The sequence below is a fragment of the Rattus norvegicus genome, chromosome 14, assembly GCF_021556685.1.
Source record: "Rattus norvegicus strain SHRSP/BbbUtx chromosome 14, alternate assembly SHRSP_T2T, whole genome shotgun sequence".
NCBI lineage: Eukaryota > Metazoa > Chordata > Mammalia > Rodentia > Muridae > Rattus > Rattus norvegicus.
In genome coordinates, this window is record NC_141547.1 from 35,489,895 (window position 1) to 35,505,031 (window position 15,137).

Sequence of the window (15,137 nt, forward strand, 5' to 3'; positions counted from 1 at the left end):
ATGAATGAAATACCTCATGAAAGTGGCTTGGTTTTTCAGTCTACCTGCAGTCCAGTGGCTCCTGCCTAATAGGGACATCTGAGAATTATGCAGGATCTTGCTAAAACTTAACCGCTAGGCCTGTCTGGTGAGAATCCCTGGGGCAGCATGGAACATCTGTCTCTGCAAGCATCTTACATGCATGGCTGCAGATCCCTGTAGAGAATCTCTACTGCAAATGTCGGGGTGGTGAGGTCCCCTGAGAAACTTAAGCAGGAGGGAGAGCTCTGGTGAGATCTGCTGTCCAGAAAGAGAATTTTGAAGGCACACTACCACTCCTTCCTGTCTTTGCTTCCAGCCTGTAGGTTACGGGCTTGGTTTTAGGGTGTGGTGATGTCCTCGAATGCCAGTTGTGATTGGAGGGTCTGCAGTTTACCCTCTCTTCCTGTGGACATAACCGGGAGGGTACAGTCAGAACCCACAGACGTCCTTGAGGACCGATAGGAAGCTGTTTAGTTCAGAATGAATTTCTGTAAACTTTAGAAAGACCCAAAGGAAGCAGTAAGCAAACTGAGTCAGCAAAAGAGCTTGCTTCCTAGAGGCAGGAGGGTGACCACGCACGCACAAGTGAAAGACAGGACCTCTAACTGCTCTGGGTTCAGAAAATCACTTTGCAGATGAGACAAGGTAGATTAGAAAGTGACCCGGGAGGTTCCTTTCTGTCTCTGGGAATCTGCACCCCAGTGAAATGGCTCAGCTGATGTTTTAGCCAGCGCTCCCCTTGTCTGTTCATCCCACAGTGGCCGATTCTTTCCTTTGCTTTTTATATTTTCTGGTGCAAAAATTAAGTGTGATGCAGGTGTGAGCAAAACCTTAGGTTTCTATCTGTTAGGATTATTTTCCCTGCCAGGTTTCTGAGTCTTAGGGATTCCCCGTGACTCAGATTTATTAATTCCATCTTCTGAAATCAGCAGGTTGACTAATCACTGAAGAGTAACCCTAGGGTTTTATTTCTGCCGGACATAGGAGGGATCAGCTTAGAAAATGCCGCGTGGTTCAGTTTAGCTCGTCAGTTTCACACCATCCATAGACCTGGCCCTTTGAGACCAGAGTCACGGCATCCACGGCATCCACACGGCACAGTCTGTGTAACGGTGATGAGCCCACATCTCTCGCTGTGTTCACACTGTCGACTCTCCAAGTCACACTGGCAGTTTCCTACGAATTACTCGAGTGTTTTCTTAATTCACATCTTTGCTTGGAACAGAATATGAAGCGGCGCAGGCGTCGAGACATTTTACGAGTACAACTGGTACGGATATTTGAACTGTTGGCGGATGCTGGCGTCATTAGTCACAGGTGGGTGTGGAATTCTGACTTTCAAAACTTTGGGATGATTAGAGACTGCTGTTTTCTCCTTGAAGTATGTGAAAACAGAAAAGCACCATTGTAACAAAAACACTCAGCTAATATACATGTCAACATCTGTGAATACTGTTTACCAATTAAAGAGGCACCTAGCACATTAATCAGCAACCAGGAATTACATAACACCAAAAGCAGAGGCAGGATTGCCTTGAGTGTCAGACTAGCCTGAGCTACAGACCGACAATGGTGATGATGATGGCGATGATGGTGGTGATGATGATGATGATGGTGATGATTGATGATGATGGTGGTGGTGGTGATGGATGATGATGATGATGATGATATCAGCACTAGACTGGTCAAAAACTAGCTGTGATGAGCCCATGCCTTTGATATTTAGTTGGAGCCTTGATTTCCAGGAAAAGGTAATAGTGGTGGTCTTTTCTTGACATATTTATAATTTCTTGCCCCATATGAGGATAAATAACCTTCTGGGCTTGAGAAAAACTCACATGTTCAAAGGATAACTATTAACAAGTATGCAAATTTATCCTGACTAACTGTTGTTGTTCCTGCTGGGGAAATTATGAACTTTACAAAAGTAACTCACAGCTGTTTACCCACCATTCGCAAACCGTAAATCTTGGAGTTATTCTTGACAGTAGGACCAAGACCCTTGAGGAAATACCATTAGCTGTGAGTTGGAAGTGAACAGTTTCCTTGGGAGGGTTATGGTGTCACCTGACCTTTGAAGCAAAAGTAATGGATCTGACCTTGTGCACCAAAGGAGCCCCGAGAGAAGTCTTGATGGAAGGAATGGGTGGGAGAAGTCTTGATGGAAGGAATGGGTGGGGAGTTTAACAAGCGTAGCAGCAGTGTGTGCAGGCATTTGTCCTGGCTGTCTGTGAACGTGCCTAGCACCCTTCAATCTAGCATCAGAAGCTTGTGACAGACTCTCAAAATAGAGCTAGTGGCTCCAGGGAAGAGAATTTAAGCTGTAGATTTGCTTTCTTCTTGTGTCAAATGGAAGGCAAAAGAACGAACGACTAGGCCGTCCACTGAAGTTATGAGAAGTAAAATGGAGATTTGTGAACTTGATGGCAAAGCAAGAACGCATGAATGTGACGCGAGCTGTGGTCCCTTAGTGTGGCAGTAGAAGTAATGTCAAAAACCCACAGCTGAGCACTAATTGTTTTAGAAAAGAGCTATTTTGATTCACTTTTATTTTCTAAGAGAAAAATCAGTCAAAGGTTGTCACTGCTGTGTGATCACGTCTCCCATCCCACAGGATTAGGGATGGGGGACATTTTGAATGCCAGGGAGATGGGGGCCTTTATGTACCTGATGTGTGCAGAAGCCGCTCAGTGGACAGTTCAGAGAATGGATGCTCTTTTCTGCTATAGGTTGCAGCCTGCTAATTGGTCATGATCTGAAGGTAAAGAATATTCTTGCAAAGAAGTCAGAATCTGGGTCATCCGTTAATTCAGCACATGTTTATTCCTACAGATGGATATTTTCAATATAGCCTTTCAAACATCTTGCCCTTGTTTTTGTATGATCAAGGATCTTTTAATGATGCAACTAGTAAAATATTTTTTTTACTTTAAATTTTCATGTAGAAGTACTTCCCAATATAATGAGAGTTGAACTTGCTAGATAGAAATGAACTACCCTTTGATTTATATAGCAAGCACTTACTGTCCATAGGGTCATTTTAGGCATAGTGACTAAGGTGGGCTCTCATTGAAGCATACCGTCATAGTCCTGGATATATAACCAAGAGCTGGTGGGGCAAGACAGGAGTCTAGACTTCTGACTCTAAGTAGCTCATGATGCTGGAGTAGACATCTCTTTCCTCATTAGGAATCCCAGAGCACAGGCTCAGGGCAGCTCAGGAGGCTAAAGCAGTCTGAGGTCCAGTGCTGTGCCCTTGAATTCCCTTAAATAACCTGTCATGTTGGAAGGCCAGGGATAAGCAGCCGTGTAAAGTTGTGTTAGGAAGAGCATCGGAGACAAGAGACCTACAGGAACTGGCCTTCCTTTCTACACTGACACATTTCCCACCCCGTACAGTCCCCGACCCCCTCCAGAGGCCTCAACTTCTTACCACAAAGCTGTACATGTGAGTGGAGAGGCAGTAATATTTAGTTTTTATAAAAGTTAGGTAGACATCTGACTGAGCACGGGGTCCCCAATGGAGGAGTTAGGGAAAGGACTGAAGGAACTGAAGGGGTTTGCAACCCCATAGGAGGAACAACAATATCAACCAACCAGACCCCCCAGAGCTCCCAGGGACTAAACCACCAACCAAAGAGTACACATGGAGGGACTCATGGCTTCAGCTGCATATGTAGCAGTGGATGGCCTTGTTGGGCATCAGTGGGAGGAGAGATCCTTGGTCCTATGGAGGCTGGATGCCCCAGGGTAGGGGAATGCCAGGGCGCTGATGGAGGAATGGGTGGGTGGGTGGGAGAACACCCACATAGAGACGGGCGGGGGGAGGTGGAGGGAATAGGGGGTTTGTGGAGGGGAAACTGGGAAGGGGGATAACATTTGAAATGTAAATAAATAAAATATCCAATTAAAAATGAATAAAAAGTTAAGTATGAGATTAGATGATATCAACTGCAGTTGGAGTTCCTTGAAGAAGTACCACCTACTCTGTATATGTTAAGCAGAAGTACGTTCCTTTCATTGCTCTGCCTTTAAAGTGTCATTCTGCCACAGGCACACCAAGCTTGCTGTGTGTCCTTCTGACAGTGGTTGGAACTGAGAGTCACACCTTCTCTGTTCTCTTCACTCTTCCCAGTGCAAGCGGCGGCCTGGATAACGAAACTCACTTCCTCAACAACACTCTGTTGGAGTACGTAGATTTAACCCGACAACTTCTGGAGGCAGAGAATGAGAAGGACTCCGACACACTGAAGGATATCCGATGCCATTTCAGTGCCTTAGTGGCGAATATCATTCAGAACGTTCCGGGTAGGGCCTTCAGCTTCTCAAGGCTTTCTGGAATGTTCAGAGGCAGCCTGTGCTTTCCTCCCCTTTGAGGTTGTGTGTTTTAAGGAAGCAACCTGTAGACTGCAGATGATGGGTCAGTGTCGAAAGGCACTTCCTGCCCAGACTGATGGCCTGAGTCTTACCCCTGGGACCCACACTGGTCTGCAAGCTTCCCGTAACCACAACACCATCTCTGAGGCCCGTTCATACATGTACACACACACACACACACACACACACACACACGTGTAATACTTTTAAAAGCTTCTAACTTGTGAGTATCCTAGGAAACTATGTCAACACAATGTTAATGGCAAGAGATTTTTTTTTTTAACCTCAAAATTGGTGTCAGTAACTAGAAATCAAGAAGTGATCAGGCCAGTGGGGACTGTGAATGATCCTCCTTGGACAAGTTTGTGATAGATACAGTAAGCCAGGAGTGTGATGCTCGAAGTGATATTGAGAATTAAGTTACCTGCAGACAAAGAGTACACATTACGGATATAAATAAAACAAGAGGACAGTGTGGCAATGGATTCATTTAACAGGTGCTTGCCTATCTTTGAGCGGGCACTGAGAAATGTGCTATGAAGATTGATCCATGCAACTGTGCTTTTAAAAGTCATAAATTCTTTCCAAACTATTTTAAAAAAGATTGCTGTAAGCCTTGTTAAGGATAAATTTCTTTTCCCTCTCCCCAAATATGGCTATCTCGTTATTTTAAGTAATACATACTAACCTTTGGCTTTCAAACACATGGGTTGTATTTTTAACAGGGTCCTTTAAGTACATAATTAGGCATGTTAATTTTAAGCACAGGAGCTAGACTTTGTTCTTTGAAAGGAAAACAATGTTACTTTAGGGTCAAGAGCATATTTTTTCCTCTATATTTTCTGTGTGGAAGGTAGCTAGGGTAAAGATAGATTTCATTCTGTTACTTTTCCCACAGCTTCTATTACCTTGGTTTATTGAGATACTGTTGGATGTCTTAACACACATTGATGCAGGGAATATATAGAGTAAGTTTTATGTCAACTTGACACAGGCTAGAGCCATCTGAGAAGGAGTGAACCTCAGCTGGGAAAATGCCACGTAAGATCTGTCTGTATTTTCTTAAGTAGCGGTTGGTGGGGGAGGAGCACTGTGGGTGCTCCCATCCCTGAGCTGCAGGTACTGGGCTCTATAAAGAAGCAGGCTGAGGAGGCAGTTATGTGGAGATGTGTGTAGTATATACCCTGTCCTCCCCAAGTTGCTTTTGTTATCGGTGTCTCGTTACAGCGTCAGCAACCCTAACTAAGGCAATAGGACAGGGATTAAACATGGAAGTTCCCCTTAACTAGTAGGTTCCAAATTGAACTGGTTCACAGAGCCCTGCAGGCTTCCGGCACCACTGAGCGCACTTAGACAGCAGTCTGCGAATATCCATGACTTGGAGTAGGTCTGTTCTTCTTTGCCCTCAGGTCAAAATGTACCATGTGTGGTTCCTTTTACTAAAGCAACTTTTACTGGGGAAAAAATGCAGATTTAGGAACAGCACTTTATTAGTCAAAAGCCCTTAGTTAGCAAGGAATCCAGCCCCTGTGGTAATGCCTTCTTAGAGTTGTCGTACAGCCAGGAAGGGCCGGTCCTGACTGGAGCTCCCTCCTAGACCCCTTGCAGCATCCTGCCTGGAGGCTTTAGGTGTATTCAAATGCAACTTCCTCCTCCTATCCTGTGGCCTCTGGTTTTAGTAGCTGACAAACTGGTGTGCCCATCAGAATGAAAGAAAGTAGAAGTAACTGTCTACCTATGCTTGTATTTGCAGTGCACCAGAGAAGAAGTATCTTTCCACAACAAAGCCTTCGTCACAGTCTGTTTATGCTGTTCAGCCACTGGGCGGGGCCCTTTAGCATCATGTTTACGCCCTTGGACAGATACAGTGATAGGAATATGCAAATCAACAGACACCAATACTGTGCATTAAAGGTATTGCCTTAGATCCCTCGTGTCCTCCTATGTTACGAGTCTTTTCTGTCTCTCGATGAACGATACCGCGTACAGAAAGGGATTTCTTCTTAGCACCAAGTGTTAGGGTATAAGTTTGTCTGCCACACAGGTAGCTTTGTCTAGGTACCTAAACTACAATGCAAAGGCGTTCCAAAAATCTCCAAGATTTTTATCATTGTATTCGTAAAGGATTAAGGATCCCTAAGAAATACATTTTGTCCATATTTAAGCGTTCTTTCTGCTGGTGGTCTTGTCTTTAAGATGCATAGTTAATTCGGTGTGATGATAAACTGCTTGACTTTTAAAAGTTACTGCTAGGCTAGGGGTACGGCTCACTGGCAGAATGCTTGCCTGGCATGTATAAGCCCTAGGTTTTATTCCCTAGACCACAAAAACAGAGAGAGACTACTATTATATATCTAAGTAATAGTATATATCCACGTACTGTTACATGTTTATATTTCACAGTGTTTTCATATTATGGCTAGATACAGGGGTGAAAATGCCTTGCCTCTTCTCATTAAGCAGAGACCTTTGACCTCTTAAGTGTTTTAAATGTAATTCTGATATTGTCATTTGAAGGCTATGTCTGCTGTACTGTGTTGTGGCCCTGTTGCAGATAACGTGGGACTGTCATCTGATGGCTATTTGTACAAATGGCTGGATAACATTTTGGACTCTCTGGATAAAAAGGTAATCTTAACCATCCCTTGGATGTTTTGTAATAAATTACCATTGTGTTGTTGGCAGTTAACTTGTGGCCCTCTGAAATGAGTCCCCCTTAAAAGAGGATAGACTTGTGTGTATAAAAAAACCATAGGGTGTTGGAGACGGCTCAGCCATTGAAGTGCTGGCCAGGCAGGCATAAGGACCCAACTTCAGACCCCTAGCACCCGGGGAAATGCCAAGCTGGCCTACTTGTAATCCCAGAAAACACTTGGGTTTGCCAGAGCATGCTGACTGGCTGGACTCACATTACTGGTGAGCACTGGGTGCAACTGAGAGACGCTGCCTGAAATTAATGAGCATGCGCACCACCATAGGCTTGTTTACCTGCGCCCAGGTTTCCGAGCAATGACTAGGAAGCTTATATATTAACAGCGCGTATGGCCTTAAACTCAGGCTTGCTCCCACTAGCCTGTAACTTATTTTAACCCATTTAAACTATTCTGTGTCTGCCACGCGGCTGGTCAGTTACCTGTTCTCCGTTTCACACCTAAGAGCCCAGGTGCCAAGCCTTCCCGCGCCTGACCCTTTACCAGCGGTCCAGACTCTCTGGAACCGCCAGCTCCTCTCTTATGCTAATAGGCCGTCAGATTTGTATGGACAGGTGATGCTCCACACAGCACACAGGAGATTGTCCCTACACATATGATATGAAATTAAAGTTGGGGTTCGTATTACTCACATGAACAGTTTCGATCACCCTTACATCGTGTGGGATTAATAGGGGGCTGCATGTATTCTGTGATGGGATTCGGTGTAAATAACTATTAGAGTGCACTGCACACCCCTTGCTGTGTTTTATATCACTGATTTGACCTCTTTTGAGTTAATTGTTCTCTTTGCTGCCCCCCCCCCGCCCCTTTGCCCCATGCCCTTGCTGTTACACAGTATACACATCGGCTTCACAATATAAATGGCTTATCTTCCCCCGAAACAGTTATTGCAAATACTAATAAGACTTTATAAGAGTCATTGAGGAGGGCACCATTTATTTCTCTAAAAACACATAATACTGTTCACATTAATCCGCTGCCTCCCGGCTCTCTCTGTTGGAAGAGAGAAACTCAAAAAGGCTTGCAGGAAAAAAAAAAGACATACCCCTGCGACCCCACCCCCACCTTGTTGTGTGTAGACTGGGAATTAGCTGAACAAAGGGAGATTGGATTTTGTGATGGTATGCTGTATCAGACGCCCTGCCTTCTGACTCCCTTCCTGGTGTTCCCGCCCTCCCCAGGTTCACCAGTTAGGCTGTGAAGCAGTCACATTGCTGCTGGAGCTGAACCCTGATCAGAGCAGCCTGATGTACTGGGCCGTGGACCGATGCTATACGGGCTCCCGGAGGGTAGCTGCCGGCTGCTTCAGAGCCATTGCCAATGTGTTCCAGAACAGGTATCCAGTCCACACGCTGCTGCCCAGAGCCCACTGCAGTCGTTTGAGTGTCTGTTTTCAAGAAACAGTCTTCCAGACATATTAAGAAACCTGTCTTTTTCTTTCCCTGAAGGCTAGTGACATTTAGCCAATAAAGGATAGTGATTCCCCCATAGTTTAAAGAAAGGCAGTCACCTGTAGTCTTAGAAGACGCTCACAGCCTTGCCCTTTGTCTGCCAAGTTGACTAGCTGGTGTGAACACTTCCAAACCTTGCCTTTCCTAACGTGTGACGTTTGTCCTCAGGGATTATCAGTGTGACACGGTGATGCTCCTAAATCTGATACTGTTCAAAGCAGCTGACTCTTCTAGAAGCATCTATGAAGTTGCTATGCAACTCTTGCAGGTTCGTGTACGATGGTTACAATCTGACTTTACTCGGGATTTGACGAAAGGATATTTTGACCGTTAAAGCATAGTAGTTTTGATAGTAAAGGACAGGACCAAGTTCTGATGAAGTGCAAGCTGAGTACAGGACAGTGCGGCTATTTAAATCTTTAAATAACACAAGCGATTCAGACTGCACTAATGAGGATTGTAGTAGGACATATGAGAGTGTTTTGATATTTACAAGGATTCACTAATTAGGGCTGATGTATGGGAGAGAGCATTTCTCTTTGACAGGAGTGGTTTGGGCCTTTTTTGTTTTCAGTAAATAGTTCTCATAATCTCATATTAACTCTATGGTAGCCCTACAACTTTTCTTAGATTATCATTATTGTCAAATGTTTAACTAACTGGTAAGGCAAAAAGCATTGTTTTTTATTTTGTTTTTCAGTTTTTGTTTTGTTTTTGGGGTTTTTGGTTTTGGGGGTTTTGTTTTTTTTTTTTTTTTTTTTTTTTTTGTTTTTATTTTTTTGACGATGCCTTGAAGTGGGATTGGTGTGAGTGTTGATGTTTCTAAGGGCTCTAGAGTAGTACATGCATCAAGACAACTAAAGAATTACTCCCAACTCTGCCCTCTTTTGCAATGAAGAAGAAAGGTAGCAAGCACTCTGGTGCTTCATGTACCGTAAGTCAAGGGCAGTTATAGTTTATAGTGTGTCTAGTGATTATCCAAGAGCTGCTTTGACGGGCCTTTCCCATTTGCACACATATGTGCAATTGTATTTTTAGCTGGAAAGGTGATTAATCCTTTTCAGGTCGTTGCACACTAAGTTGCTAGACCTATTTCAGACTGTAGCATGAACTCACATCGTTGGTGTACAGATACACGGCATGCAAATCCTTCCAAGGGGTGCTCATCCTCTGCAGACATTTCAAGCACTGGAACGTGGCATAACATAGTGACTATATAGGTTTTAAACTAGAATACTGCATAGGAGAGTTTCTTGATTTTAAATTAGAGCTGAACCTTAGAGGATCCAAAAATACTATTAACTGAAGATGGCGAAAATTGCTTTCCTGTAGATCCTGGAACCGAAGATGTTTCGCTATGCTCACAAACTGGAGGTTCAGAGAACGGATGGAGTCCTCAGCCAGCTGTCCCCGCTGCCACACCTGTATTCCGTTTCTTATTACCAGTTGTCTGAGGAACTAGCCAGGGCATATCCAGAGCTCACGCTTGCCATATTCTCAGGTTGCCCAATGAAATGCTTTCTGTTGCTTTTGTAATCAGCTCTAACCTAGTGTGTGTGTGTGTGTGTGTGTGTGTGTGTGTGTGTTTGAATATTACATGCATGGGGAAGCCTTAGGTTGATATCCAGTCTTTTCCTCAGTCACTCCGCACCATGTTTGTTTAGGTAGGATTTCACTGATTTAACTAGACAGTGTGGCCTCTTGTCACTACCTCAAGTTAACTTCAGGACTAAAGATGGCGCTACTTTGGCCAACTCCTTACCTGTGTTTGCATGGCAAGCATTTTACTCACTGAGATTCCTTCTGGCTGTAAGAGACAATTTTTAGAAAATTGAAAGCATCAGAAATGTGAGGTTGCATCAAAACATGTCTGAGAGAGGTTTTTCTTTAGTAAAAACTCAAACTCATCTCTCTTGCTATTTAAATCTTCTGATGGCATGGTCTTGCTTTTGAGAAGAAAGAAAAAAGGACATCATATACAATTTAGGGGTTTTGGTTTTGTCTTGTTTTGAACAATGTAAACCTTAAATGATGTCAACTTCCTGGCTCCTCCGTTATAGCCATCCTGTTACCTCCCCACAGTGCCTTCCTTGGGTCACTAGTCATACACACCAACCTCCCAGGCAAATGCCCTGTGCACCCTTTTGTAGTCTCAGCCCTCTCAGCAGGAGGCCTTTCTGTCCGAAACTTAGTGGACACCTCTGGCTCTAACTGCTTGCTCTGTGACTTCCAGTCTTCAGGCCTTGGCTGTTCATAGTTGTGGATGTTAGCTGTCCTCCATAGCTTTCCATTCCACTCTGTCTTGGTTTCCAGGCACTTACCTTTCCCCCTCCCTCCATGGATTACTTCCTTTCTGTCACTCTTAGTGGAGGCTCGACTTCCCTTCATGTTAACGCTCCAACACTTCAACCGGGCACGACCCCATGTCCCGGAAGGAGTCAAGCCCAAACAAGGCCACAGACCTACACACTTGAGTTAGGATCTCCATATTAAATTCTTTCGAAGTGTCAGAGTTTGCTCTTCATGGCAAAACTGTCCAGTTTGCATGTAAACTAGACAGATACTCCAGAATATTTGTCTTCGTCTTGAGGCTTTCTTCTTACTGTCATCTTACTTGTTTCAAAGGTGCAGCTCAGTAGTGTTAAATGTAAAATAGCTCTCTAGGACCCTTTGATCTTGCAGAATTGAGCCCTTAAACAACATTCCCCCATTCCCTCCCTTTGTCCCCACACCATCTACCTTGTGTTAATGAATTTGACTACTGTGGATAAGTGGGACCGTGTGGTGTTTTGTGTATGTGGCCGTTATTTCGCTCAGCGCAGCATCTCCTGGATTCCTCCGTGTAGTGTGGGCTTTTTTATCTTTTCTACTGTGTAGTATTCTAGTCTGTGTATCACCGTTTGTTGTTCCATTTTCTCTGTCATACATGGCGATTGCTTCTATGTAATCATGAATACAGATGCGCAAATACTGCTTTGAGTCTCTGTTTTGAGTTGTTTTAGATATACACTCATAGGTAGATCGGTTGGACGGTAGAGTAGTTCTCTTTAACGTTTGGAGGAGCAACCATACTGATTTCCACACAAATACTCACCATCTTATAATTTTGCTGAGAGCCCAGAAACGTTTACTTAACTGCCAACTGCATTTTGTATATATCTAAAAAATGAAGCAGGGCTGGATGGGTGGCACACATCTGCAGTTCCAGTACTTGGGAAGGTGACGTTCAAGGTCAGCCTGGGCTACATAGAGAGTAACTGTGTGAGAAGACAGAAGGAGCTGTTTTGTGTTAGCTGGGCTCTTAGCATTGGGAATTGATTGGCCTACGTCTCCCTGTTGGCTCAGAAGCCCATGGGCTGATGTTGGGTCTCCCCTTTGATGTCCTTGAACCAGAGATCAGCCAGCGGATCCAGACAGCTCACCCCGCGGGGCGGCAGGCAATGCTACACTATCTCCTGCCCTGGATGAACAACATCGAGCTGGTGGACGTCAGACCTCTGCCCTCAGGGAGGCGGCAGGATGAAGAAGATGGCTCCCTGAAAGACAGAGAGCTCATGGTGACCAGTCGGCGCTGGCTGAGAGGAGAAGGCTGGGGGTCCCCACAGGCCACCGCCATGGTGTTGAACAATCTCATGTATATGACGGCGAAGGTATTGGTGGCTTGCGTTTATCACCACTGCACAGTTTGGGGTTTGGGGAGGAGCCACGGCTAGGAACTGATGCTGAGACCGTCCTGGGACAGACAGATGAATGCTACAGTGTAAACTCCATTCTTCCTCCTTTAATTTAAGCCAGAGATGACTGGCGATGCTGGTGCTTAAATTCCCTGGGGTTGGGGATGAGGTCATTCCTCTAATGTTTGGAAGAGGGAACTTCCTGTAGCAGTTACTTCCTAGCACTTGGTGGTGTGATGAGCTGGGTTTTTACTAAGCAGGCGTTCCTGAAGTGTCCCTTCTGTGTGCTGTTTTCAGTACGGCGATGAGCTGGCCTGGTCGGAGGTAGAGAACGTGTGGACCACCCTTGCAGACGGCTGGCCAAAGAACCTGAAAATTATTTTGCACTTTTTGATCAGCATTTGCGGGGTGAACAGCGAACCAAGCCTCTTGCCTTACGTACGTATTCAAATCCCATTTGTTTTCCTTCTTTAAATGTTGCACATTGACCAAATTACCTGTCAGGGTATGGGTTGATTGCCCCACAAGGCAATTGGGAATGGGATGAGGACAACCAGGAACCTAGTATGGACTTGGCCATTGATTCATCCTGTCACTGCCACTGCGTGCTGTCCCAGGCCAGGTACTGTAACCCTGGCATCCCACTGCAAGGACAACACGGGATTTATTCTCTGCAATGATACCTAGAGTGATCAACAACTTAATGTGTGAGGCCGTGGTAAGGGAGTTCCTTAACACAAAGAATGCTATGCTGAGAATAACTATCTGAGAAACCCCAGACAAAGGCTGGGTTGGAGAGGGGTGGTGGTGATGCAGAATCCACCAACTGAGGCTGCCCTAGGCTGCAGCTGGCATTTTGATAAGAGATCTCAGGACCTGTGTCTTCTGGAAGGGAGGGAAAGTTTGGGGACAGATGGAAAAGGAAGAGACATGTGATGTGGTGCCTTTTTCTGCCATTAAATCCATTTAGTTAAATTAATTAAATTAAAGCCATTTAATCCACTCGAGACTAGAGAGATGGCTCAGTGGTTAAGAGCGCTGTTTGCTCTTCAAAAGGCCCTGGGTTCAGTTCCCAGCATCCACATGGTGGCTCACAACTGTCTGCAACTCCATTTCCAGGGACTGTAATGCACTCTTCTTGCCTCTACAGCACCGCACACACACACACACACACACACACATGCACACACACACACGCACACATGCGTACACACGCACACACACAGTACACACACAGTACACACACACAGTACACACACATGCACACACACATGCACACACACACTCACACATGTGTACACACACTCACACATGCGTACACACACACAGTACACACACACAGTACACACACACAGTATACACACACAGTACACACACACAGTACACACACACACATGCACGCACACGCACACACACGCACACATGCGTACACACGCACACACACAGTACACACACACAGTACACACACACAGTACACACACAGTACACACACACAGTACACACACATGCACACACACTCACACATGCGTACACACACAGTACACACACACATGCACACACACACTCACACATGCGTACACACACACAGTACACACACAGTACACACACACAGTACACACACACAGTACACACACATGCACACACACGCACACACACACATGCACACACACGCACACATGCGTACACACGCACACACACAGTACACACACACAGTACACACACACAGTACACACACAGTACACACACACAGTACACACACATGCACACACACATGCACACACACACTCACACATGTGTACACACACTCACACATGCGTACACACACACAGTACACACACACAGTACACACACAGTACACACACACAGTATACACACACAGTACACACACACAGTACACACACACACATGCACACACACGCACACACACACATGCACACACACACGCACACATGCGTACACACGCACACACACAGTACACACACACAGTACACACACAGTACACACACACAGTACACACATAGTACACACACACAGTACACACACACATGCACACACACACTCACACATGCGTACACACACAGTACACACACACATGCACACACACACTCACACATGCGTACACACACACAGTACACACACACAGTACACACACACAGTACACACACACAGTACACACACATGCACACACACACGCACACACACACATGCACACACACGCACACATGCGTACACACGCACACACACAGTACACACACACAGTACACACACACAGTACACACACAGTACACACACACAGTACACACACACATGCACACACACTCACACATGCGTACACACACAGTACACACACACAGTACACACACACAGTACACACACACGCACACACATGCACACACACACTCACACATGCGTGCACACACACTCACACACAGTACACACACAGCACACACACACATGCACACACACACGCACACATGCGTACACACGCACACACACAGTACACACACACAGTACACACACATGCACACACACTCACACATGCGTACACACACACTCACACACACAGTACACACACAATACACACACAGTACACGCACGCACGCGCACACACACGCACACGCACATGCACACACACAGTACACACACATGCACACACACTCACACATGCGTACACACACTCACACACACAGTACACACACACATGCACACAGTACACACGCACACACATGCACACACACTCACACACACACAGTACACACACAGTACACACACACATGCACACACACATGCACACACACACTCACACATGCGTTCACACACACTCACACACACAGTACACACACACAATACACACACAATACACGCACACACGCACACACACACACACGCACATGCACACA

At 45.4% G+C, this 15,137-nt stretch overlaps 1 protein-coding gene across 31 annotated transcripts in view; it reads left to right on the top strand.

The window, feature by feature from the left end:
• Fryl (FRY like transcription coactivator) overlaps window positions 1-15,137 on the top strand; it is a 233,939-nt gene that overhangs the window by 162,975 nt on the left and 55,827 nt on the right. For all 31 annotated transcript variants that reach the window (XR_015636760.1, XR_015636762.1, XR_015636761.1 and 28 more), the window contains 9 exon segments: window positions 1,247-1,338; window positions 4,157-4,329; window positions 6,152-6,312; window positions 6,916-7,026; window positions 8,294-8,448; window positions 8,732-8,831; window positions 9,896-10,064; window positions 11,957-12,213; window positions 12,535-12,675. Coding sequence is in view for 27 of the 31 variants with exons in the window: in XM_087583945.1 (XP_087440071.1) it covers window positions 1,247-1,338; window positions 4,157-4,329; window positions 6,152-6,312; window positions 6,916-7,026; window positions 8,294-8,448; window positions 8,732-8,831; window positions 9,896-10,064; window positions 11,957-12,213; window positions 12,535-12,675 (1,359 nt within the window). In the remaining 4 variants the exon portion in view is untranslated.